At 37.4% G+C, this 27,960-nt stretch overlaps 1 protein-coding gene across 3 annotated transcripts in view; it reads left to right on the top strand.

The window, feature by feature from the left end:
* Positions 1-27,960, top strand: part of LOC123698762 (fibrillin-2-like) — a 72,115-nt gene that overhangs the window by 30,085 nt on the left and 14,070 nt on the right. For 2 of the 3 annotated variants that reach the window (XM_045645520.1, XM_045645522.1), the window contains 25 exons: positions 1,139-1,355; positions 3,663-3,873; positions 4,223-4,327; positions 4,584-4,843; positions 5,455-5,644; positions 6,623-6,730; positions 7,205-7,374; positions 7,689-7,821; positions 8,147-8,308; positions 8,889-9,211; positions 12,952-13,102; positions 13,521-13,673; positions 14,004-14,184; positions 14,667-14,859; positions 22,014-22,187; positions 22,637-22,803; positions 23,195-23,334; positions 23,731-23,847; positions 24,300-24,446; positions 24,709-24,825; positions 25,122-25,225; positions 26,124-26,382; positions 26,912-27,236; positions 27,439-27,556; positions 27,699-27,814. In XM_045645520.1, coding sequence (XP_045501476.1) covers positions 1,139-1,355; positions 3,663-3,873; positions 4,223-4,327; positions 4,584-4,843; positions 5,455-5,644; positions 6,623-6,730; positions 7,205-7,374; positions 7,689-7,821; positions 8,147-8,308; positions 8,889-9,211; positions 12,952-13,102; positions 13,521-13,673; positions 14,004-14,184; positions 14,667-14,859; positions 22,014-22,187; positions 22,637-22,803; positions 23,195-23,334; positions 23,731-23,847; positions 24,300-24,446; positions 24,709-24,825; positions 25,122-25,225; positions 26,124-26,382; positions 26,912-27,236; positions 27,439-27,556; positions 27,699-27,814 — 4,341 coding nt within the window. The remainder of the gene's footprint in view (positions 1-1,138; positions 1,356-3,662; positions 3,874-4,222; positions 4,328-4,583; positions 4,844-5,454; positions 5,645-6,622; positions 6,731-7,204; positions 7,375-7,688; positions 7,822-8,146; positions 8,309-8,888; positions 9,212-12,951; positions 13,103-13,520; positions 13,674-14,003; positions 14,185-14,666; positions 14,860-22,013; positions 22,188-22,636; positions 22,804-23,194; positions 23,335-23,730; positions 23,848-24,299; positions 24,447-24,708; positions 24,826-25,121; positions 25,226-26,123; positions 26,383-26,911; positions 27,237-27,438; positions 27,557-27,698; positions 27,815-27,960) is intronic. The other variant, XM_045645521.1, reaches the window with a different exon arrangement.

Raw genomic sequence — 27,960 nt, 5'->3', positions numbered from 1 at the left:
AAATATCCGGAAAATTGTGGAAAACGCCTGGAAAATCCTCGGAAAATGCCTGGAAAATCCTCGGAAAATGCCAGGTAAATGCCCGGAAAATTCCCGGAAAATGCCTGGAAAATATTCGGAAAATGCCTGGGAAATATCCGGAAAATGCCTGGGAAATACTCGGAAAATTCCCGGAAAATATCCGGACAATGCGTGAAATGTCCGGGAAAAGCGTTTTTAATGCCTGGAAATCCCCGGAATACAGGGGAGGTGTACTTATTACTTTACAGGTATTTCCCGGAAAATGAAACTTCCCGGAAAATGTCTGGAAAATATCCGGAAAATGCCTGGGAAATATCCGGAAAATGCCTGGGAAATGCCCGGAACATTCCCGGAAAATATCCGGACAATGCGTGAAATGTCCGGGAAAAGCGTCCCCGGAATACAGGGGAGGAGTACTTATTACTTTACAGGTATTTTCCGAGGATTTTCCGGATATTCTCCGGGAATATTCCGGGATTTTCCCAGACATTTTCCGGACATTTTCCTGGCATTTTCCGAGGATTTTCCAGGCGTTTTCCACACTTTTCCCATTCCACATTTTCACGCATTTTCCGGATATTTTCCGGGAATTTTCCGGGCATTTCCCAGGCATTTTCCGTGAAATTCCCAGGCATTTTCCGGGAATTTCCTACCGTAACGTATATGGGATATTCATATTAATTCATACTTAATGTATGGGAGGGTTTAAAGGTAATTTTTTTGATATTTCTCGATTAATTTTTAAAAATTTATTACGGCCATTTTACTCATTAGGTTAAGTACTTTCGATATCAGTTTAAAGTTTTTTGTTATCTGTAATACTTACGGAAAAATCGCCTGTGCACACTTAACGATTACACCCTGTATATGTATTCAAACTATGTTTAATAAGGTCCCTAAATGAATTCACAATGTTATAAGTGTAGTTAACTATAAAAGCACTAAAAATCAGTCTTTTCGTCATCATAATTATGAATTCAACTATGCTGTATTCGTCGAGAGCTACTGTTTAACTATAATTGTAACGTTAATGTAAGTTACTTATAACTACAAAGACGTTATCGAGCAACGCATGTCGTGTTGCTGTATCCTATGTAAAGTACGTGTGTGTCTGCAGGTTCGTGTGCACGTGCAACCCGGGCTACGCGTCCACAGAGACGGGGCACGCGTGCCGCGACGTGGACGAGTGCGGCGACAACCCGCGCGTGTGCCGGCGCGGGCGCTGCCGCAACACGCCCGGCGGGTACGACTGCGTGTGCGAGCCCGGCTTCGCGCTGTCGGCGGCTGGCTACTGTGCGGATGTGGACGAGTGCGCGGACGGCTCGCTGTGCCAGGTGAGTTGTGTGTGTGTATACATGGATAGGAACGCAGGTAAGTGCATAAATGTGCAAAAAAAGGTAAAAGAACAGATGTCAGGCACAAATAGTGATAAAGTTGTTTATTTCATTTTTAATGGCTCTACTTTGTCTATTCTATGGTTCCTCAATTATCTTTAAATTTCAGGTGGATCATAATTTTACAAATAAAAGCCAAATAATTTGATCAGTGTCGAATGAAAATAATAATCATTAGTTTAGATTAAAAATAAAAATGGACCTAGAATAGAACCTTGTGGGACACCCATTGCATTAATGTGCCCGGTGAGGCGTGGCATTTTATTTCAACTTTGGATTCGATTATATAAATACGCTTATGTTAACTAGATTTCGAGAAATTATTATTGAATCTATCATAAATTGTTTTCTTACTAATGTTTTGTGTTCTACGTTCTACGTTTGAGAAAGTTGTTCATAAACAATTGATGGCATATCTTGAAGACAATAACATACTGCCTGATTTGCAATCGGGTTTTCGTAAGCACCGAAGTACTGCCACAGCACTGACTGACGTGTTGGACAATATTTTGAACGCGCATGACGGCGGCAGGGGGACGTTGTTGGTATTGTTAGATTATTCACGTGCTTTCGATACTATCAACGTTCCGTTGCTCTTGTCTAAGCTTTCTTTTTATGGTTTCAGTTCGCAAACGGTAGCATGGTTCAACAGCTATCTTAGTGGTAAACGGTGCCAAACAGTAGCGGTGAATAAAGAGGATGGGTCTGTTTCTTTTTCAGAATGTACAGCCGTTACGAGGGGTGTACCGCAGGGGTCTATACTTGGGCCGTTATTATTTATCCTATACAGTGCCGATATTTTTAGCTGTATACATCACTGTCAGTATCATGCTTATGCTGACGATATACAATTGTACATCTCTTTCGATCCTTCAGAGACATTAGCGTCCACCGCAAAATTGAACAGCGATCTAGATCGTATATCAACCTGGTCTCGTGAGAACTCACTGGTACTTAATAAGGAAAAAAACGAAATACATGATTTTAGGTACTCCTAATATTGTCCGTAGGATTGAGTGCGAGAATCCGATCGTCACCGTCGAAAATAGTTCAATAGAACGCGTCAACGAGGCTCGAAATTTAGGAGTAGTTTTTGATGAAAATCTTCGGTTCGAAAAGCACGTAAATACAACCATTGCAAATTGTTTTTATCGCCTCAAGCTGCTGTATCGTATTCGGCAACACCTGAACGTCGATGTACGAATCCGACTATGTGAGAGTTTGGTACTCTCTAAGTTTAACTATGCTGACGTCATGTACGGGCCCAGGTTACTATGCCGTAGTAAGAACGCGATACAGCGCGTTCAGAATGCTTGTGCGCGTTTCTGTTGGGACGTTCCCCCACGGTCCCATATTACTCCGTATCTGTTAAAGGCTGGATGCTTAAAAATGGAAAGTCGTAGGCGGTTACACCTCGCGTCTCTACTTTTTGGAGTTGTAATGACAAAGGCGCCAAAATATCTCTATGACAAACTAGCATGGATGGGAGAGGGCAGCGTTTATACTACCCGTTCCTCATTTTGCAAATTAGCTATGCCAAGGAATGTCACAGCTGCTTTCAAGGGAAGTTTTAAATACTCCGCAACTAAGTGTTGGAACAATCTTCCACCACCAATATTAAACTCCAGCTCATTGAACTCTTTCAAACAAAAATATAAAAAATATCTATTGCAGGAGTTTAATTTCCAACCTTAGTTGTGTGATGGGTTTAACTTTCATTAGGTTCCAAAATATTTTATATTGTGTAGGTATATTATCTATCTGTCTATCACTATATTATGTATTTGTTATTATGACTTAAATTTAAACATTTATCTATTTATATGTCATGTTAAATTTATCTTAACTGTGTATTTTCTCCTTTTGCCCTATTTAATTCATATTATTTTATAATATTATATTTATGAACGTACTGCCGCTCTAATCGCCAAAAGACGGGCCACTGAAAATCAGTGTTGCAACTACGTTGCAATTTATGCTGAGTGGCTACCGTTTTTGGCTCCACTTCTTATATTAGCTTCATATTGTATTTTAATTTTATGTACTGTGTTTGAATTATATTGTCATTGTACTGTATTCTAATTGTATTGTGTGTTAATTGTGTTACTTCAACTGTGTGGAGTCAAATAAATTATCTTTATCTTTTTATCTTTTTTTTTACGTTATCGAAAGCTTTAAAAAAATCACCGGAATAACTTTTGCAGTTTATTAATGCGGAGCGTGGTGTTACATTGTGTCGTGTCGTAGGGCGGGCGCTGCGTGAACAACGAGGGCTCGTTCCAGTGCGTGTGCGAGGCGGGCTACCGCGGCACGCCGTCGCGCGACGCGTGCGTGGACGTGGACGAGTGCGGCGAGCTGCGCGTCTGCCGCAACGGCCGCTGCCACAACGCGCCCGGCTCCTTCCGCTGCGAGTGCCTGCCCGGCTTCTCGCTCAGCAGCGACGGCCGCACCTGCCTGGGTGAGTGTGCCCACGTGCTGCCCGCAGTGCTGCCTGCAGATTCACAACGAGCCACGTAGCCGTAGCGAATTGATCTTGTACAGTCAACACTGCTCACACTGGGCGAGGCTACAGAACGACGCTAATAGTCCTACTATCAATGATGGTGACAAAGCGACACACGGAAAACTATGCCATATTAGCGAAGTAGTTCATTCGGATTAATTTCATGAAAAAAAAAACGGAGAATATTTAATATACCAATGAAACAACATTCCAATTTTAAAAGTATTTAATAGCGCTTAAAATTACATTTTATGTGAAACAATCAATTATGAATTTGTATAACAGAAATATTTGTGTATTTCAGACGAAGTGCAAGACTTGTGTTATGAGAAGTACGAAGAAGACGCTTGCAGCGGACCCGGTACCGCGCCCGTCACGCGCTCGCAGTGCTGCTGCAGCGCTAGCAAAGGTAACATATTCGAATTTAACGTGCCCAGATTTCAAGATATGTATACCTTGTATATAAAGTTGGACAGCTCCGGAAATAACAGATGAAATAGATGATTTAATATACGAAATATACTAAAGGAAAGTTAGAAGTGCCAAAAATTTATGGAAGATGATGCAGTTGTAACATTATATAGATGTCAAAATATGTTTATGAGAATAAATGGTATAAAATCAAATTTAAAACGACTCTATCACAATAATGGAATAATTTTCAGGATTACGACTCGGCTGGGGTGTCGCTTGCAAAGAGTGCCCCAAAGTCGGTACAAAGGAATACGACATTCTGTGTCCCGAAGGCGCGAGCAAGGACAATGGGGGCACAGATATCAACGAATGTACCATGATCCCGGGGATTTGCCCTCATGGAACATGCGAGAATCTGGAGCCTGGCTACAAGTGTATATGTGATCCTGGATACCATCCCGATAAGGATGGCATTTGCAGGGACATTGATGAGTGTGATATGTACCAGTCTGTGAGTATAATATCTTCATCTTTATATTATCCTTTTCATTTCATTTTTCACTATGTATGTATAAATAAATTTTCAGATTTATGTATATATTTATGTATTTATTTCCTACTTTTAGTTTTACTTTTTATAATGCTTCGAACTATGCTTCTTCAACTATTCAATTGTTCTTTTCTTCAAACTTTTTCTATATCCTAAGGTTGCCGCCTATTTGTACCGCTTCGTATTACTTTTTTTGTATCATATATGTTTGATTTTGTTTTATGTGTGTGCAATAAAGAGTTTTTTTATGCATTTATTTATATCTGTTACTTGCTGTTATTTATTGGGCAGTTAACAAATCGAAATTAGTCTGTAGTAAATTTCATTCCGTTCTATAAAGAATGAGGTGTATTCCTAACATGATGTTTATTTTTATTTACATATTTTCAATGATAGCAATGAGTTGTAAATTTCATTATTAACTTTATGATTTGTCCGTAAGTGCTTTTTAGCTATCGTATTATCAGATAGATGTAGTTGAATTTTTAATCAATTTTGGTTATTGTTAAGTGCGAACGCAAAAGCACTGTACGAGCAACACTGTGTTCTAAAAAATGTACTGTATGTTGCAGTACTGCACGGGCGGGCAGTGCCGCAACACGGCGGGCAGCTTCACGTGCGTGTGCCCGCCCGGCACGCGCCACGAGCCCGCCGAGCAGCTGTGCCGCGACATCGACGAGTGCGAGGGTGAGGCGCCCGTGCCCCCGCCCCCTGCCCCCGCCCCGCCCCCCGGCCCCCACCGCGGGGACATCCCGCCCGCAGGTGCCCCTTGCCCCACTGCGCTGAGCTGCACGCGGGACGGTGGAACGGTGGCGCTCTCGCTGCCCCAACTGGCTCCTAGTGGCGGCAGGGGAATGTTATAGTTACGGTGTAGTGGTTCTGGGCAGAGGAACAAAATAGTGATTTGAAATTTTGACCCAATTATAGTTCAAATAGACTTAAGTTCATGTATTATGACTTTAGAGTTGTGTAAATTAAAAGTAAACTCTTTGACATGTACTAGACTAGACAGACTTGACTTAAAACCTTTTGACCTAATTATAGTTCAAATACACGTAAATTTACGACAAAGTAGTTTTTTCTTGTAAATAAAAAAATAATAATAACACGATCTTGTGATTTTATGTGATATAAAATCTGCCTTATAAGGTTTCAATTTATTGGTAGTATAGCGAGAGCCCCACTTAAATCTACCTTCTCCATCGACATCTAACTACCAGCGGGCATGATCCATCTTAACGGTATCGTTCTCTAGTTTTAAGTATCGTGCATGGTGTATAGGTAATAATCATGGTATAGAATTTAGACCGTTTTTCTATTTTATGAAATCAGAAATCAATGAAAAATTAAAATTACAATTGAACTGAATGACATCATAAAAAATCGACTTCATTGGCATAATCATTACAAATTGATAAAAATATAATGATTGAACTAAAATGTCATTCACTCATAATTCACGCAATCGAATTCATTGCACTGCTTTATCAAAATGATAATTGGTAATATAAAATTAATAATTAAAATAATATCCTAATAATAATATGGAAAAAAGTATTCGACGCAGCCCCAGAAAATTTAAAGATGAAATATTTCAACTTCTTGAACATGCTGATACAGAATTTTGTTAAAAAGAGGTCTTTCAAGACTTACTATAAGGACTAATTACTATAAACCCTATATTACCACATTTTTCATCACATCACGAACCAATGCTTACAATCTACAAACTATTTGCAGAACAAACGAACCCGTGTGACAACGGTAGATGTATCAACACACACGGTAGTTACGAGTGCGAGTGTGAACACGGCTTCGTGTTGGACGCTACGGCGCAACATTGTCTAGGTGAGTTGTTATATTGAATTTTTTTGATGTGAAGACTAGTGGAATCAGTAAGCTTCCTAGATAAAATGTTCATCAAGACAGTTGTGATGGTCTATAATATTGTTGGTAAAAACATTGTAAAAGTTCACAAGCTTTCTGTGGAAATTAAATACACATTCATTAGAATCTTCTTTGCCGTGTTATTTATGAACAAGATGATATGATCAAGTATTTTACATGAATTCTTCGAATTATGTTTGCAGTTGGAATTCGAGTCATATGATGGTTTAATAGCTTTTATTTTCTTGGATTAAAGTCTATTGAATCATTTATTTTATTTTTTGTTGATTAATGTTAAGGACCGGAACCGCATTTAATAAAAAAAAAAAAAAAAAATTTACATTTTTTGTGGATTAATGGATTTTATTGATTTAGTATATTACTAAATAGCTGCATTGGTGTATTGTATCTTTGAATGTATGTATATGTATACAGACAACCGTCGCGGCTCGTGCTGGCGGCGCGTGGTGGACGGGCAGTGCGAGGGCGCAGCGCCCACGCCCTTACTGCGGCAGGAGTGCTGCTGCAGCGTGGGGCTCGCCTGGGGCTCCCCCTGCGAGCCCTGCGATCCCACCGACTGCCCCTGCCCCAAGGGGTTCGCTAAGGTTACATTCATTAACTTCATGACTTGTCATATCGTTGTCATATGCATCCTTATCGTCATCCTGATTTTTATAAAATATATCATAACCATCTTTATCATTAACATCAGTTTTTTCTTTACCAGTATCGATGTAAAGTAGTTTAAATTTTTAATAGTTCAAAAATATTTAAACTTTAACGCAGCAAATCATAATTTCGATACCCAAGTTTTGCTTGAACTCAATTCTGCTTTTGTTAATAAAATTACAAAATTATGACATCAGAACATTAACGATATTAATGCAGATAAATATTTATATTCAATTACTCTTTCTAGTTGGATGGTGCGACATGTCGAGATGTGGATGAATGTATGCTCGATCCTGACCTGTGTATTGGCGGGGAGTGTGTGAATACAGATGGTAGTTACCGTTGCGATTGTCCTAATGGACTCACATTAGATTCTACAGGTATGTATTCTGTTATTTATTTTATTAATATACAACTGTTAAAAGGCGACGCATTTTTTAAATTGTGATTAAGAGGTCTCAATTTGTCTATTGATAAATAACTTGAAGCATATTAAGATTTCTAACATATTCAAATCTCATTAGATATTTACAAGCTATTGTAAAATCATATACCTACATAAATAATTCCACAAACTCACGACCAGACATAAATGTGAAACTATTTTGTTTTAAAATGCGTTTGTACGTGTAGATTTCATTGGTGTAATTTTGATGTCTTCACTGTGATCTAAATAAATAAATAACAAGAACAATCCGTCGCTAGGCAACCGTTGCGTGGACACGCGGCGCGAGTACTGCTACACGGAGTACTCGGGCGGGCGCTGCGCGGGCGCGCTGCCCGTGGAGGTGCGGCGCGCTGTGTGCTGCTGCTCCGCGCTGGGGCGGGCCTGGGGCGACGCGCGCTGCGAGCCCTGCCCCAAGAGAGGTACGGACCTAGCGGTGAACCCTGTGGAACACCTGGACCTAGTGCTGAACCTTGTGGAACACCTGGACCTAGTGCTGAACCTTGTGGAACACCTGGACCTAGTGCTGAACCTTGTGGAATACCTGGACCTAGTGCTGAACCTTGTGGAACACCTGGACCTAGTGCTGAACCTTGTGGAACACCTGGACCTAGTGCTGAACCTTGGGGGACACCCTATTCTTTTATGCATTACTTTAACTTATTTATAAGTAATCTTTGTTCATTCTTCAGCAAGATACGTTTTTAATTTTGTAAAATTATCTTGATTATTATCTACATCTTTATTATCTACATCATTCCCTCGTCGAAGTCTGCTTATAAATTTTTTGTCACTCATTTCTGAAGTAGCATAAAAATTATATAGCAGTCTAACAGAGATTTCAGTCGCTTTGCGAAACGGCATGATAAATTGCTAATGATATGAAAATTTACATTTAAAAAATCAAATAACAAGTAACAAATTTTCACTTCTATCGGCAACTTTTACTACAGAAGTTGTAAACTTATGCGAAAGCAAATTGAATTTATCCATTTTTTACAGGTACGGACGCATTCCGCAACCTCTGCACGGCTGGATCAAGCGGTCGCCCCAGTGTATGGACCCGCCCTGGCGGCCCCAACGGCACCAGCATTTGGAACCAAGTAGACGGTGGTGATGGCTTCGACGACGGGCGAGTAGTGACCTGGGGCAACCACACTGGGGAGGATGAGTGGGGGCAAGGAGGACAGCAGGGAGGGCCTGGAGTCACGCCTAGTCAAATGGAAGTCAATGAGTGTGCGGCCTTCCCGGGATTGTGCGGTCACGGAAGGTGCAGGAATATGGTCGGCACGTTCACGTGTGACTGCTTCCCGGGTTATGTTAAGGTAATTGAATCAATTATTATGTTGAATAAAAAATCTAGATCGAATATTAACTCAAACATTTTATATTTTACTTGATTTTGCATTGAAGTATTTTTGAATTGTCAAAATACGAAAATTTGGTCTAATATTTACTTTTAATGATATTTGTTATAGTAGAGCCATTTTAATAGGCAACATTTGACAGTTCAACAAAATTCAACAACGTAACCTAATAACGACGACATAGAATAACATGATATTTCGTTTTGTTAGAACTGCACATTTGCTTAACTTTTTTCAATTACGATTACATATTTATAATAATAATGACCGATACAAGTAATTTTAAGATTTCATTTTACTGATAAACCATCCTAAACATAATAAACAATTTCTGAATTGAAGAACTGACGTCGCTACAATTTTGTGTCAATAAACCTTTTTTCTTTTTAAATACTAGAGACGTTACTCTAAAAATCGAAATCTGACATCTAGAATCGAATGCATTGATTACTTGTGAATAAAAATCATCATAAATTAATAAATTCGATTGATAAATGTTTCAAATCCGTATCGATTAATACACTTTAATCGATGTTTTTAAGCAGGTTACCTCTCTTCGAAGATAAAATAGATAGACGTCAAATGTTGCCCATTAATGCCCGGTTCCTATATTTGAAAAACGATCCGTTTTAGTTACGAATAGTAGTATAATTAACCAAGCGTAAGCGAAAATCGTTCCTATAAAAAACGTCTCGTCAAGTAACTTACCGACGGCTTCCTACTGACGGATGGGAGGGTTACTATTAACGAACGGTAAGCATATTGTATGGAGAAGACAGTTTATCGCGTTCCTATAAATATTTTTAATGTCAATAAGCTGTCAAAGTTACTATTCGTATAGCATTTTGTTTACCCGTCGATTTCGGGCGGTTAAATTCTTACTATTTCATTGTTTCCGCTTCAATATCGAAATGTGGAGTTCAGATAGTGATAGAGAAGTGTTTAATATTATATCGAATTTCGGAAGAAGATAGTGGGCGTGAAAGAGTATATATTATAGAGGAGTGGATTTTTTGCGACCCTGGATTCTCACGAATTTCAATTGAGATTTCGACTTGATAAAGAATCTGTTGAACAATTACTTCTTGAAATTTATCCAGACGTACGAATAAAAGGAGCCAGGTTAGTTTAATGGAGGCATTAATATTATACCAAACACGTCTAACCTTATTACATACCTAATTTATGTTGTCATTTCAGGAATCATGGGGTATCTCCATAACATCAATTACTGTTGACGCTGAGGTTCTATGCTTTAGGCACAATATCGATATCAGTGGCAGACCTATTTCCCTTGGTCACGGCATCACGCGTGAACGGGTGGACCGATTTCGATAATTATTTTTTTATAATGTTCCTTGAAGTACGAGGATGGTTATTATGGAAAGAAAACATAAACATGTACCAAGGGCGAAGCCGGGGCGGACCACTAGTATATATATGTGTCTATGTTTGCAATGTAGAAATCAATTTTTTAAACATTGTATTGTAAATAATAAAAAATAAATAAAAGTACATAATAAAATGGAATAAAAGTTTTATTTCTTTATAACTATGTTTAATTTTACATAGTAATATGTAACTACATAATATATGCCAAAGAACTGTCCTGTGATTCTTACGCGACAACCCTCCATCGATTATCATCTTCTATATTATATTCCTTAACGCTGTAATAGGCTCTCTGAACTAAATACATTTTTTACATAAGATTTACATTTAGCACTAACAAATTCTTTTTCTACCGTGTGTCTAGATATATTGCTTAATAATATACAAAAATTAATTAGTTATTGTGTGTTCAGTATTTCAAGGGCGAAGCCGGGGCGGACCACTAGTATATTTATATGTATGTCTATGTTTGCAATGTAGAAATCAATTTTTTAAACATTGTATTGTAAATGATAAAAAATAAATAAAAGTACATAATAAAATGGAATAAAAGTTTTATTTCTTTATTACAGTTTAATTTTACATAGTAATAGGTATGTAACTACATAATATATGCCAAAGAACTGTCCTGTGATTCTTACACGACAACCCTCCATCGATTATCATCTTCTATATTATATTCCTTAACGCTGTAATAGGCTCTCTGAACTAAATACATTTTTTACATAAGATTTACATTTAGCACTACCTAACAAATTCTTTTTCTACCGTATGTCTAGATATATTGCTTAATAATATACAAAAATTAATTAGTTATTGTGTGTTCAGTATTTCAATTATTTCTTCATAATATTTGTCCATCATCCTTATTATGTTTGAATTTTTTGGCTGAAAATAAAAAGTTTTCCTGGTAGGTATTTGACCAATTTTTGCATTAAATGTGTTGGTCAACGAAGTCCAACATTCATCCTTTAATTTATTCGTAGAAGCATTAGTCTCCTTACTGGTTATAATAATTGAGCAATCTCGTCTTTACTCATAGCCTTCTTCGATTTCTGTAACAGAAATATATGTTTGACTTTAAAAGTGTCCGAAGCAAAAAGTAAGCGGCAGACGATTTTAAAGAAGAAATATAAAGGCGTACTTACCGGCGTAATATCCATTTTTAATAAATATATAAACAGTGGTCGTTGTATTGTTATTCTTTAATTATAAAACTTGACAATGGTCAATGAATCAACAGGAATCAACAATGAATGACAATAATTTGACAACTGACAAGCAATGCACGCGTGCGCGAGAAAAACGTTCCGTTTTTGCTTTCTGTGTAACGCATTAGGTTGTTTAGAAGGAAAATTATCACGCAGATGTCTACAAATATATAGTTCTTTAGTATTAGTTCTTTATTAATAAGAAACTTTATTCTTAAAGTTTATAATTCGGCTGTATATTTAACTTATTTTGTCCTGAATTTTGTGTTATTTTAATTTCAATTTGGCTTATAACGAAACGCACATCTGTGAGTGAAGAGGGCTCGGTATTTTTATGACCAACGGATGTCCGTCGATAGCACGTCAAGAAATAAAATTGTGGAACGGTAATAACGACTCGTAGTTAGTTCTAGAAAAACGGATAGTAGCTTTGATACTATGACGATCCGTTGAATATAGGAACCGGGCATAAATTGGCTCGACTATAATATGATTTTCTTCAATTTTAGCTCATTTTATAGTAGCATTTAGAAGGATCTAAAATTTTAAACTGGATTAATGTTTAAAACTCTTCCGTTACTGAGTGACTGAATAACTGACTGACGAATAGCGCATAGCCGAAATTGCTGAAATTGTTATGAATGTTTTTTAGATAGTGTAGGGGAGTAATACGAGATTCATCTTCGTTTTCATCTTCGTCTTTATTTCCATTTTCATTTTCATTTAGTTCACAGTAGTTTTAATTTCAGTAGAATTTCAACCAACCATAAAAAGAAGAATATTTAAATTTAAAATCATACTAAACACAAGTGATAACTGCGTTAAAAACAACCGACTTCAAACTTGCACTTGCAAAATTTACAAATACCTACATACAAAAATGCTCATAAAATAAAAACTACTGGGCCTATCCGAATAAAATTTTTATGGGACCAATTCGACACCATCCCGCATCGAACAAAAAAAGAATCACGTAAATCGGTTCAGAAACCTCGGAGTAATCGGTGTACATACATTAAAAAAAAAAAATATACCGGCCGAATTGATAACCTCCTCCTTTTTTTTGAAGTCGGTTAAAAATGCCCCATCCCCCAGGACTCCAAGAACCACTCGTGCGTGGACCTGAACGAGTGCGAGATAATGGTGAACGTGTGCGGTGCGGGCGCCTGCCACAACACGGAGGGCGGGTTCTACTGCGTGTGTCAAGAAGGGTATAGGACTGATGAGCTTTCCAAGATCTGTGTTGGTGAGTGAAAATAATTGTTTTTAATTTTCGCCATATTTTTGGTTCTCTTTGGTAGGCAACAACAGATTTTTTTGTTACTGTGTTTCATCTCGTAATGTCCTTTGTTATTTTGTGCTAGACTATGTTAGTAATCTTTGTTGTTAATGTCTATGGGTGACGAAATTAGGTTTGCCCGTTTTGGTATCGAAAATTTTTAAATCTGACGAATAATAACAACACACATCATAAAAAAAAACAGCATCTGGTATTGAAATTGTTGACTGATAGAATAATATTACCAAAATTCATCATCAATATTATTTTCAACCTTATTTGAACATTTTTAATAGCTATTCATTGTTAATGATATAAAAGTGGATGTAAAATTTGAATCATTTTCTTTTATTTGTGTTTATTTCAAATATGAAATACCTTGCAGACATCGACGAGTGCGGGGAGGACCGCACGCTGTGCCGCGGCGGGCGCTGCGTGAACACGGCGGGCTCGTTCCGCTGCGAGTGCGGCGCGGGCATGGAGCTCGCACCCAACAGGCTCTCCTGCAAGGATATCGATGAGTGCTCTATTACTTCCGGTACGTGGTTCAATAGTTGGGGAAATTGTTTAAGGACACAAAAACGTCTATGTATGTAAGACTGAACGAACACTTGGATTATGAGATTATTTTTTAAAAATTTGTAAAAAATAACATAAAACATTAATCATGGTAAAGCCGGATCGAGCAACTTGTTCTGAAAATAATTTTAATAATTTAATAAGTTTATTGTAGTGTTGTCTGTTGATAACATATTTCACTGTTAAATGTTTGATGGTATCCTAAACATTACACCAAAAAAGGGTTTTTTTTTGTAAAAAAAAATATTTCATCCATAAATATTTTTTTATAACAACATTCATAATACAGGTATATGCAGCAACGGCGCGTGCGAGAACCAGATGGGCACGTACCAGTGCGTGTGCGACGAGGGCTACGCGCAGTCCACGGTCAAGTCGCACTGCGAGGACATCGACGAGTGCACGGAGGACCCCACGAGATGTCAGCACGAGTGTGTGAACACGCCAGGGTCGTATCATTGTGTGTGCAGGTTAGTGTGGATTTTTTTATTAAAGGAGATGCATAATTATATAATAATTAACTAGTCGAATTTTTCTGTTATACGAAATTGGTGTAAGTGCGGCGTATGAAACGAAATTAAAAGTTTACACCATAGATTAATTATCTACGAGATATGCTCATAATAATTTACAATAATCAACAACACTCACAATCGATTTTTAAAAGGTCATCGATATATGCAAAACGTACATTATAGTTATAAACTTATCTGGTGATAGTAATTTCCAAAGTCTAGTGCATCGATCATTAGAAAATTCCCATTTCTTAGAGTTTGTCTTTTGTGTTTTTCTTAGAGACTGTCATTGTAAATTTAGTTATTTATAGCAATATCAATGTTTAAACGATGCTTGACACTTCAAGAGTGATCTTTGGTATTCCGTCGCATCTGTTTCTAAGTGTTTTCTTGTGTTCGATGGACATCTGCTAGTGTTGTAATGTGTAACGTCGCAGGGAGGGGTGGCACCTGCGCGCGGACGGGCGCACGTGCCGCGACGTGGACGAGTGCGCGGGCGGCGCGCGGGCGTGCGGCGGGGGCGAGTGCCGCAACACGCCCGGCTCCTACCGCTGCGCCTGCGCCGACGGGCTGCTGCCCGCGCCGCCCGACGCCAGGCCCACCTGCCTCGACATCGACGAGTGCGCTGATGTGAGGCGCCTATCATACAATATTATAAACACACACACACGCACACAAACACACTACATCGATGAGTGCACTGTTGTGAGGCGCCTACAATATTATACACACACACGCACACAAACACACTACATCGATGAGTGCACTGATGTGAGGCGCCTACAATATTATACACACACACGCACACAAACACACTACATCGACGAGTGCGCTGATGTGAGGCGCCTACAATATTATAAACACATATACACGCACACAAGCACACTCACATCAACGAGTGCACTGATGTGAGGCGCCTACAATATTATACACACACACGCACACAAACACACTACATCGATGAGTGCCCTGATGTGAGGCGCCTACAATATTATAAACACATACACAAGCGTAACTATAGACACACGCACACAAGCACACACAATTGAATAGAATAACTGTCAAAACACATACACAAGCACAAGTACACACAATATACAGCATATCGCAAGCGTACACAACTCATACAGATGCATATTTTAAACGAACACATTAAAGTCAAAATAACATATTTAATTTGATTTTTAGAATGACAAAACAACAGTCATTGTCTAATTATGTTTAAACATGTCAAGTTACGACAATTAGTTTCATAAGTTACCAATAGATGGCGACTCTTTAGTTTTGCATCGCACTAGCGAAATGTTTTGTTGAATACGTATAAGAAATTTCATGTCAATTATCTGCCTTGTGTATCTTGTGTAACTTGTGTAATATTGTGTTAAAGTAAAAATAAAGTAATTTAAAGTGTTGAGTGTTTAAGTGAATCCCGCGAAATCGTCAATTTTATACATGGTGCCGAAACCTAAGATGGACTTTGGACTTTGAAAGACTTAGAAAAATTTCCGATAAGTAGAACTTGTAAAAATTTCATATTTTATTATATGGACTTAGAAAATATTTGAAGATAATTTATTCTAAGGACTTGTAAAAATTTCATAATTTATTATATGGACTTAGAAAATATTTGAGATTTTATTCTAAGGACTTGGAAAAATCTGATAGTTTATTATATGGACTTAGAAAATATTTGAGATTTTATATTGTAAGGACTTGGAAAAATCTGAGAATTTATTATATGGACTTAGAAGAAATTTCTGGATTGTTCTATAGACTTGGAAGATTATTGAAACTTTGAAAATTTTAGAAGAAAAATTTAATATTTAATTAAAAATGGCTTCAAAAGTAATTAAAAATCAAGCGGATTTGTTGTCAAGATTAGAAAAGGCACAAATAAACTTTAAGAAGAGTCCGAAAGGTAGAATCACTAAGCAGTATTTGGAAACTAGACTAAAAAATTTGGAAGATTTTTATTTAGAATTCAAACGAAATCATACAGAGCTAATACAAATAGTAACATCGGAACAACTGGAATCTTTACCATATTTTATAGAAGACGACTATAATAAGTTTGAGGAGATATACATAGACCATGTGACGGAACTAAAAGAGAAGCTTGAAGAAGTGTTCAATAACCCGATACCAGCATCGAATACGATGACTAGTGACGATGTAAAGCTACCGAGAATTAATTTACCAACATTTTCAGGAAAATATGAGGAGTGGCAGACATTTTACGATATGTTTTTGTCGCTTATACACAATAATGAAAAATTATCACCCGTGCAAAAAATGCATTATTTAAAGAGTAGTATCTCGGGAGAACCAGAGAATTTGTTACGAAATTTTCCTACTGTTGATAAAAACTACCAAGAGGCTTGGAACCAATTAACAAAACGATACAATAATAAAAGATATAATTTAAATGCTGTTCTAAAAAAGTTATTTGGACAAAAACAAATTAATAGTGAATCTGCATAAGCGATTAAGCAACTTCTGGATACAACTACATCAGTATTACAAGCGCTAAATAATATGGGAATACCAACAGCAACTTGGGATGCAATTGTGATTTATTTGGTAGTTTCAAAGCTTGATGTACAATCGCATAAACTATGGGAGAATCAGATAAGCACGTCATGTGCCGATGAATTGCCAACTTGGTCTCAGTTGGTGGATTTTTTGGAAGCGAGATTTCGTAGTTTGGAGATGATAGATTCGGGAAAACAAGCTGTAAGACATGAGACGTCACAAAAGAAGCAATTGGTTAAAAGTTCTTTTCACGGAGCTATCCTACAGAATAAGAAGACAGAGAATATATGTTCAGTTTGTGGTGACAATCATTATATAAATACATGCACACAGTTTAAGAAGCAATCAGTAGAAGAACGAAGGAATCACGTACAAAATAAGGGGTTATGCTTTAATTGTTTGCAACCTACACATATTGTAAGTAAATGTCGACAATCAATTTGTTGCAAGAAATGCGGACGTAGACATAATACTATGTTGCATTTAGAGAAGACAGGATTCATTGAAAACACTCAAAGGACACAAGAAGAAAATGATGGGATTGAGAATAAAACTTCGTCTACGCTAGTAGAATCAAAGATTGTGGCAAATTTTGCCAAAAGAGAGCATAAAAGCTATCATGTTCTGCTAGCTACGACACTACTTAAGGCTCAGTCAAACAATGGTAACTTATTTATGGTACGAGCATTGCTAGACCAAGGCTCGCAAGCGTCATTTGTAACTGAAGCAACTGTTCAGTTACTCGGTCTTAAACGTACATCTGTTAATGGTTTGGTATCAGGTCTGGGAGATGGTCAAATGCATATTAAACATGTAGTAACATTATGTTTAAAATCGCGTCATAACTCAGAATTTTCTATTAATGTTAAGGCTTATGTATTAACTTCACTTACGTCTATGCTTCCATGTGTGAAATTAGATGCTCCGAATTGGCTCGAACTCGAGAATGTAGAATTAGCGGACCCAGGTTATGCAACACCAGGTAAGATTGATGTTTTATTAGGGGCAGAAGTTTATGCTGAGGTTTTATTAACAGGTATGATGAAACAACCCAAGGGAAATTTAATAGCGCAGAATGCGGCCTTTGGTTGGGTTTTATCGGGTAAGGTATCTGATTCACTTTCAGATAAATACAAGGCTAAAAGTTTTCATTTACAGGTTAGAACTGACGATGATTTTTTGAAGCGGTTTTGGGAACTAGAAGCTGAGCCAGATATGATTGTTAAGAAATTTACAAGAGAGGAACAATTGTGTGAAGAGCTGTATGAAAAATCAACTGTACGAAATCGAGATGGAAGGTATGTTGTTACATTGCCATTTAAAAATAAGGATCCTGAGTGCCAGTATGGAGAATCTATAGATATAGCTAAGAATAGATTAGTCGCTTTAGAAAGAAGGCTTAAGAATAATCCTAAATTATATGAGGAATATAGACGAGTAGTAGAAGAGTACTTAGATCTTAATCATATGTCTTTAGTCGAAGAAGACGATTTAGATAATCCAACGGCTGTCTATCTTCCGCATCATGCAGTTGTACGGGAGGATAAAGATACGACAAAGGTTCGTGTAGTTTTTAATGCTTCTAGTAAGGGAACAAATAATGTGTCATTAAATGATGATCTTATGATTGGACCAAAAATCCAACAAGATCTCAGACATATATTAATGAGGTGGAGAACCCATCCCATTTGTATAGTGGCTGATCTTGTCAAAATGTACCGTCAAGTACTTATTAATCCAAGACAGACAAATTTTCAGAGAATTTTATGGAGAACTTTACCGGATCAACCAATTAAACATTTTAAATTGCTCACTCTAACATTTGGAACCGCGTGTGCACCATATCTTGCTGTTAAAACTTTACAACGTTTGGCAGAAGATGAGAAACTTAAATTTCCAGTAGCATCAGAAATTACTAAAAATGATTATTATATTGATGATCTAATGACAGGTTGTGATACATTACAAGAAGCTAAAATTATTTACAATGAAATGAATAAATTAATGAAATCTGGAGGATTTACACTTCAAAAATGGAGCTCTAATTGTAAGGAATTATTAAAGTATATTGGAGAAGATAATAAAGAAAAAGAAGAATCTATGCTAATTAAGGTTGATAATATGGTAAAAGTTTTAGGAATTTCATGGAATCGTAGTTCAGATAGATTTGTTTATTCAATCAATTTACCGGAGATAAAATTTCCTATCACGAAAAGACAAGTTTTATCTAATATTGCTCAAATGTTTGATCCGATGGGTTGGATTGCACCAGTAATCATTGTTGCTAAATTATTTATTCAAAAAATATGGAAGGCGCATTTAGATTGGGATGATGCATTACCTGAAGATTTGAACGAAATTTGGCTTAACATACGACAGCAATGCAAGGAAATTCAACGAGTAGAAATACCAAGGTGGATTTGTTGCACTAGTCAAAGTCATGTTGAACTACATGTCTTCTCAGACGCATCAAGATCTGCTTATGCTGCTGCAGTTTTTATGAGAGTCATCAATCACGATGAATCTATACATGTCAGGTTAGTATCAGCTAAAACAAAAGTAGCACCTATAGAGAAGGAAGTTTCTATACCTCGTTTAGAGTTATGTGGGGCTGTGCTTGCTGCGAAACTCGTGAACGAAGTATCTCAAGTGATGAAGGTATGCAAAGATAACATTTACGGATGGACTGATTCTACAATCGTTTTAGCATGGCTGAAGGGCGGTGCAAGCAAATGGACAACATTCGTAAGCAATCGGGTATCAGAGATTTTAACTATTATGGATTATGATCAATGGGGTCATGTTTCAACCGAAGCCAATCCTTCTGATTGTGCATCTAGAGGTTTGACTCCAACAGAATTACTTTCACATTCACTATGGTGGTACGGACCGGAATGGTTGAAGAACAGAAATATTGAAATGAAAAATCCAGAGATAGTAGATACAGATGAAGAAAGAAGACAAGTATCATTAATAGTAAAACAAGATAAATGTGAAGATTTTGAATGGTTAAAATTTTCTAATTTGACTAAAATGCTAAAGGTTATTTCTTATTGTCGAAGAATATTACTGAAGAAGGAAGAAAGGAAAATTTTGCCGAAGTTTGTAACAGTAAATGAAATGAATGAAACATTAGAAAAATGTATTAAACAGGTTCAAGGGATTGCGTTTGAAGAAGAGATCAAGGTTTTAGAGAATAAAAAGGATATACCGAAGAGAAGTCCCCTTCGTACTCTTTGTCCCATTTTAGATCGAAATGGAATATTAAGAGTCGGTGGTCGGATTGATAAGGCTCACGCAAACCATAACACGAAGCACCCGATAATTATGCCAGCTAAGTCTCATCTTACCCAGTTGTTAATATCGGATGCTCACGAAAAAACTTTGCACGGTGGACCGCAAATCATGATAAATTACATTCGGACAAAATATTGGATAGTACGCTGTAGGGATCTAGTAAAACAACATTATAGGAAGTGCCTCACGTGCTTACGATATTCGAAAGCATCGAGAGTGCAGTTAATGGGACAGCTTCCAGATACTAGACTGAAGCCTTGCAAGCCATTTACGGCAACCGGTGTTGATTATGCAGGCCCAGTCAATATTAAGTTTTCTCCAGGTCGAGGGGCAAAGTCTTATAAAGGCTACATTTGTCTTTTCGTCTGTATGGTCACAAGGGCTATACACATTGAGGCTGTAACAGATTTAACCGCTAAGGGATTTATCGCCGCTTTTAGACGCTTCACGTCTAGACGTGGACGTTGCCAGGATTTGTTCAGTGATAATGGCACAAACTTTGTTGGTGCGGACAAACATTTACGAGAAATGTTTGACTCTGCTAAATCCAGTTTACCTAATGAAATTGCGGAACTTCTTACATTGGAATTTACGACGTGGCATTTTATACCGCCGCAATCACCTAATTTTGGAGGGATATGGGAGGCCGGAGTGCGTTGTGCTAAGAACCATTTGAAACGGGTCATAGGTGACAGCATTTTAACGTATGAGGAATTAGCTACAGTACTATCACAGATCGAAGCATGTCTTAATTCTAGGCCAATTTCTGTTATTAGTAGTGACGCAGATGACCCTCTCCCACTGACCCCAGGTCATTTTTTAATAGGTGAACCGGTTATAAATATAAGTGATCGTAATTATGATGATTGTAATGTAAATAAATTAGAAAGATGGAATGTTATTCAAAAAATGGTTAATAATTTTTGGCGTAGATGGTCTAAAGAATATTTGGTTACTTTAAATCAGAGGTATAAATGGAATTCGAAATTAGAAGAACCTAATATTAATGATATTTGTATAATTAGAGATGATAACGTTCCACCTTCTAAATGGATTTTAGGAAAAATTGTAAACAAACATATTGGATCAGATAATATAACTCGTGTTGTAACAATTAAGTGTAAGAATGGATATTTAAAACGACCGTTAAGTAAAATTAGTATTTTGCCTAAATAAAAGGATTAGTTAATAGAAGATTATCTTATAAAGTTGTTCAATTTTAGGAAGGTCAGTTGATTGAAGTGTGCTAATATGTATTTGTTTGTGTATGAGTTTAACGCCACTACGTTGATGTATCACGGTGGGCGGTAACGTTTTGTTTAGTTATTTTTTGTTTTGTTTAGAGGTATATTTTAGTTGTTTTTTTGTTCCGGACTAGTCCTTGGTGGGCGGAATGTCTAATTATGTTTAAACATGTCAAGTTACGACAATTAGTTTCATAAGTTACCAATAGATGGCGACTCTTTAGTTTTGCATCGCACTAGCGAAATGTTTTGTTGAATACGTATAAGAAATTTCATGTCCATTATCTGCCTTGTGTATCTTGTGTAACTTGTGTAATATTGTGTTAAAGTAAAAATAAAGTAATTTAAAGTGTTGAGTGTTTAAGTGAATCCCGCGAAATCGTCAATTTTATACAGTCATAATTATTGTTACTAGGAAAAATGTTTTCGCCATTAATTATAGGACATTGTTTTTTAAATGTACGTATATTTTAAATTGACATCATAACAATAATATAAATTGAGAAGTAAAAGTAGTTAACGGATTTGAAACGCGATTTATTAATTACTTTATTAACTCTTCGTATATTTCACTTTGTAGCGAACGTGGTTGGTGCGGCGACTGAATTAAATAATTAATAAATTTCGTTTAAAATGTACTAAAACAAATTGAATCAAATCACCATTACAAAAATTTCAAACTTTCGATAAAAACTACCCTCACTTTAACAGATTGAAGACCTCTGCGGTGCGGGTGAGTGCCGCAACACGATCGGCAGCTTCGTGTGCCGTTGCCCCGACGGGTACAGCGTGAAGCCGGAGCAGGGACCCGCCTGTACGGACGATGATGAGTGTGAACTGGGCACTTGTGACTGTCACCCGTCTGCCGATTGTATTAACTTGCCGGTGAGTTGAGGTCCTTCGAGCTGGATTCGTTTTGGAAACAGAATGATGTTAATTTTTTAAGAAAATCATTGAAATATTCTCTTAGCGTGTCGGTTATGGGATTTTGTTTGGTATTGGTGCTTCGAGTTTGATTTATGTTTGGAATAATTTTTAAAAGTTTAGCATTGGAATAATAATACCCTTTACATGATTCACTTTGTTTAACTGTATTTTTAAGGGCTGGGCATTTTTCAATACTTGGTTAAAACTTACTCATCGAATAACGTATTAAACTACCATTTCAAAAATGTATTCTAATTGTCCGTATATTATGAAAGTTTACAGGTGACATTTTAAAATGTTCGTGTAATACTTTATTGGACGGATAAATTTTAACCAAGGATTGAAAAATCGGCCCTAAGTCTTTATCTAGTATCGAGTTGGCTGAGCGGCTAGTTAATGTTTCCCAGGGCTCATTCCAATGCCGCTGCCGTGACGGTTGGCGCGGTGACGGTGCGTCGTGCGAGGACGTGGACGAGTGCCTCACCAACAACGGCGGCTGCCACCCGCGGGCCGCCTGCCGCAACACTGATGGATCCTTCGTGTGCCTGTGTGACACCGGATATAAGGGTGACGGGTGAGTTGTCATACACACACACACACACACGCACACGTAAACACATGCAAATATACGCAAAACACGCACACACGCTCATACACGCAAGCACATGAGATGAGACTGAGGATGTTTTCAACACTAGCTTCGCGCAACCGTCATATATCGCTAATGTGGGTATTGTATCTATGAAAGTATAATCTGAAACGTAAACCCGCGTGCGGGAAGAGAAGCTGGGTAGGTTACCAGTTAGGGGTGTACACATAAAGTTTTAAGATGTCATCTAAGCATCTGGAACTTTGTAATTAATTTTTACGTACTCAGCATACGCAAAACTATATGTGCCTTTGAGCTTATTACACCAACGGTGGGACACCCTGCATTGATTATTATTAATATTTTATTTCCGCAGATATTCATGTGTGGATATTGACGAGTGTGCAAATGACCCAACACTGTGTGAGAACGGACACTGTACTAACACACCTGGTGCTTACGAGTGCGACTGTGACGTTGGCTTCACTAAATCACAGGATGGCAAACAATGTCTAGGTAAGAATATGTGGAACTTATAATGGAAATAATAACAATATTTTTTTTCAAATTTTTGTAAATTTTAGAAAGTAATTTGATTTTCACATAAAATGTGTAATTTTCAATTGTTTTATAAACGATAAAACAATTGAATGATTTACACACTTCGATCACGAGGCGGATTCGAGTTCCGCCTCGTGATCGAATTTATTCTATTCTTTATAAATTTATATTTGTTTTACAAAGTTTCGAAAAACATTTCCGTAACATTTTGAACAGTCGAGTTTCCTTATGAATGTATTATTGTTGGAACAATATGCTTTTGTTTTACTTTCCTGAAAAAGTTTTGGTTCTTTAAAGTTTTCTTTTCATTTTGTTCGAACTTAAAAGAATTATTTTTTATTGTGTTTTCAGACATGGACGAGTGCGCGACGTTCGACAACGTGTGTGTGTTCGGTCGGTGCGTTAACACGTACGGAATGTTCAAGTGTATCTGTGACAAGGGTTATCAGTCTGATAGCATTGATGATTGTGAGTATTTTTTTATTTTATTTGATTCCCAACTTGAAATCAATACATTGATATGTACACATAGACACGATAATTTAAAATTAAATACATTCACGGTGTAATCTTGTATTATTTTCTATCTACAATAAAGATCTAATTTTAATAATGGATAGGAAAGGTATTTGTGGAAGTTGGTTATAAAATGTTAATTACAAAACGTTTAATAATTTTAATATTTTACGTTCTTTTTTAACAATGCACGTTGTCTATCTATGGCTATACCTTTTGGAGTACTGTTTCAAACTCAAACTCAAACATTTATTTATTCAATTGGACTTCTTCGAGAAGCACTTTTGAAACGTCAATACATATTTTTATCATTTACCACATTTACATAGTTTAAAAATCATAGTGTCAGGAAATATGATTGTTCAAATTAATTATTGTATTATATTCAATGCAACAATTTTCAGTGATGCCCGGCTTCAACTGCACGGACGTGGACGAGTGCAAGTCGCCACAATCCTGTCAATACGGAGAGTGTATCAACACGCAAGGCTCCTACATCTGCCGTTGCCCGCCCAACTACGAGCTTGTGTCTGATGGAACTGCTTGTTACGGTATGAATATACCTTTATTTGCATGTAATATGTATGGCAAAGGACCAAAGATAGAACCTTGGTAGACCCCTCTGGAAATAGTCGTATATTTTTGTTTATTGCGCGTAAATAAATCTTAATTGAATATTTTTTATTATGTCTGTTATTATAATTGAAGGTTTAAAAGCTTTTAAGTCGGTTTATTTAATAAAAAAAGCTAAACTTAATAGCATAATAATAAAGTGTACTGAATCGAATGCTTAAGCTACATATTATCTGTCAGATTCGCGCAAAGCTCGTTGTTACGCGAAGGTGGATCTCCGTTCTGGCACAGAGCAGTGCCGGGATAGTGATGAGCTCTCTGAAGACGGCACCATGGCTGCTTGCTGCTGTTCTGTTGGTAAGATACTTGTTTTATCTTTGCTTGTCTTCAAAAACTGGTTTACTATCTTGTTTAATTTTTGTAATTGAATTTCATGATTAATAGTTTCTTTGATAAAATGTTATCACATTTTCAACGCAGAATTATGTACAAAAATGTATCGCTTGATACGTTCTTAGAATAGACGTGGCTAAGTAATAGAAAAAGAAAACAGCAGTTTTTGAAAACTGTTTAATTTGTAGTTTGGTAGTTCAATTTAAGTCTTTAAATACATTCTTGTTTTAATATAATTACAACTTGTTATGTATCTATAGGTGCTGCATGGGGTAACTACTGTGACTTATGTCCGGAGCCCGGCTCTGAGGCGTATCGGCAACTGTGTCCCGGTGGACCTGGATATCAACCAGTTTTGGAACCTGTGAGTCAATTATTTATGAATATATTACTCTTTTTATGAAGTAAAATTTTGTGGAGAAACTGTTCAGTTTCCGGAAAATAAATAAAGATTGTAATACTTTTTATTGGAGAAATATTTTTGAAAGTACATCATTGAATTATTTCGGTATTGGTAGTACGTTAGTAGATATTTATGTTGAATTTTAATTTCACTTTCATTCACAAGCTTTCCTAAGTAAAAAACTAAAATATATCTTCATTTAAAAACCTCTTGCGACGACACTTTCTCACTACTGCTTTCAACTCGGCACATTAACTATGTATTTATATATTATTAACGATACACAGCATGTATTTGTAGTATTTTATATTTGTTTTATGTAGTATGTATGTATTTAATAATATGTATCATGTATTTAATTTATAGTCATATAAGTATATGTATAAATTGTATATATTATTATTGAATTAATTGTATATATTCGAGTGTAGTATATTTATCTATATTATGTAGGTATTTTTATTATATATCTATCTATATGTATATCTATTTTAATTATTATTATTTATTTATTTATCTTGTTTTGTTTTTTTGTTACTTGCCTTTTTTTCTACCTACCATCGTAATTTCAGTAAGCTTGTTACCTTTTGCCCAGGTTGCCTGGAAGAGATCACTTCTAAGTGATAAGGCCGCCTAATAAACTATACTTTTCTTGTTTTGTTTTGTATAAGTTAGCAATAAGTTTCCCATGTATAGTTTTGTTAAAGAGTAATAAATAAAAAATAAATAAAAAGTTTAAATTGTTGTCCGTTTTCTTTCTTTCTTTCTTTTCAATTGTTTAATAATGACATCAGAAGTGGAATTTATATTCGTAATGTAATTCTTCTATTTACTTATGTGTGTTATTTGTCAATGACAGCCGTCATACGTGGTGACGCTGGCGGACATCGACGAGTGCTCGGCGCACGCGGGGCTGTGCGCGCACGGCACGTGCACGAACACGTTCGGCTCGTTCGTGTGCACGTGCGGCGCGGGCTGGCGGCTGGCGGACGCGCTGCGCTGCGAGGACGTGGACGAGTGCGGGGTGCCGGACGCGTGCGGGCCCGGCGTGTGCCGCAACCTGCCCGGCTCCTACGTGTGCCTGTGCCCCGAGGGCTACGTCGCCATGCCCAGCGGCAGTGAGTGACACACTCTCATTCTAATTAATTATCGTGATTCATCACTACATGGTATAAAACAAAATCGCTTTCTCTGTCCCTATGTCCCAATGTATGCTTAAATCTTTAAAACTACGCAACGTATTTTTATGCAGTTTTTTTAATAGAACGAGTGATTCAAGAGAGGTTTTATCTATATAATTTATTAGGTTTTAGACAAAGCGGGCGAAGCCGCGGACGGTAAGCTATTAGGTTATAAGGGTTATTACAATGTATGGGGTGATCCGCTGTGATCTGTCATGGCGCGTCCAATTTTTAAAAATGTTCTACATAGATAATTAATTATTAAACCGATTTATACATTTATATCATTATTATGTTGTTGTTTATACTAAGCACAAAATTAATACAAATCAAATCAAATACAAATTAAATAACAAATACAAATCAAATCAAAACAAATAAAGCTAAAATAAAGCCCTGTGTGTGTGTGTGTGTGAGCGGTAAGGAAATGTCAGCCAGTCCCGTGTAACGCTCGCTGTGTCCACAGAGGAGTGCGTGGACGTGCGGCAGCGGCAATGCTACCTGGAGTGGGACGAAGACCGTGGGACGTGCGGCGGGCCCGTGGGCGTGCCGCAGACGCAGTACCTGTGCTGCTGCAGCGTGGGCCGCGCGTGGGGGGCTCCCTGTGAGGCCTGCCCCGCGCGGGGCTCGCGCGAGCACGTGGCGCTGTGCGGCGAGAAGCCGGGCGAGTACATCAACCCGTGGACCAACGAGACGCGGCCCATCGACGAGTGCGAGCTCATGCCGCAGCTGTGCAAGCCGGGCGCCTGCCACGACACGCCCACCGGCTTCCAGTGCGGCTGCGACCACGGGTCAGTGCTACGTCTCTCACTAATTCTATGCTCTGTCTCGCTTCCTTGCTATAAAACACTAAATTTGGTTCTAACAAGTTTCTTTTTGCGTATAAATTTATCTTGACAAAAAAAAAAATTATTAAAATATTTTTGTGTTAGTTCATTAAAATTATTAAATTATCATGTCAACACCGTATATTGAGTTGTTATAATTTCCCAGCTACGAACACGACAACACATCGCACCAGTGCCGCGACATCGACGAGTGCACACTGCACCACTCGCCGTGCCGCGGGCTCGCGCAGTGCGTCAACCTTCCCGGTGCTTATGAGTGCAAGGTTTGTCGCTATGTTATCCAAATTTAATCTCTAAATATTTGAATGTTTGTTTGTCATTTCTAAAATTTGTTTTTCACTATGAAATCAAATGAAATATGAAAGAAAAAAAATATTTTTGTTTATTTTTAAATTTATTTCCCAGTGCCCAGCGGGCTATCGGCTGACAAGTTCGCTGGACGAGTGTGAAGACGTGGACGAGTGCGATGACGCACGCCTCTGCGAACACGGCGACTGCCGCAACACTGTGGGCTCTTATCGGTCTGTATACTTTATATTATGTACTGTATACTATAACAGGGTGTCCCACCGTTGGTGTGCTAAGCGCGTTTCGTACTCAGCGTATGCAAAACTATAAGCCCCTGCGAGCTTGTATACCTGTGTGTGTGTTATGTGTGAAACACCCT

The sequence above is a fragment of the Colias croceus genome, chromosome 16 (genome assembly GCF_905220415.1).
Source record: "Colias croceus chromosome 16, ilColCroc2.1".
Taxonomy (NCBI): Eukaryota; Metazoa; Arthropoda; class Insecta; order Lepidoptera; family Pieridae; genus Colias; species Colias croceus.
This window is presented reverse-complemented; position numbering and strand designations above follow the sequence as displayed.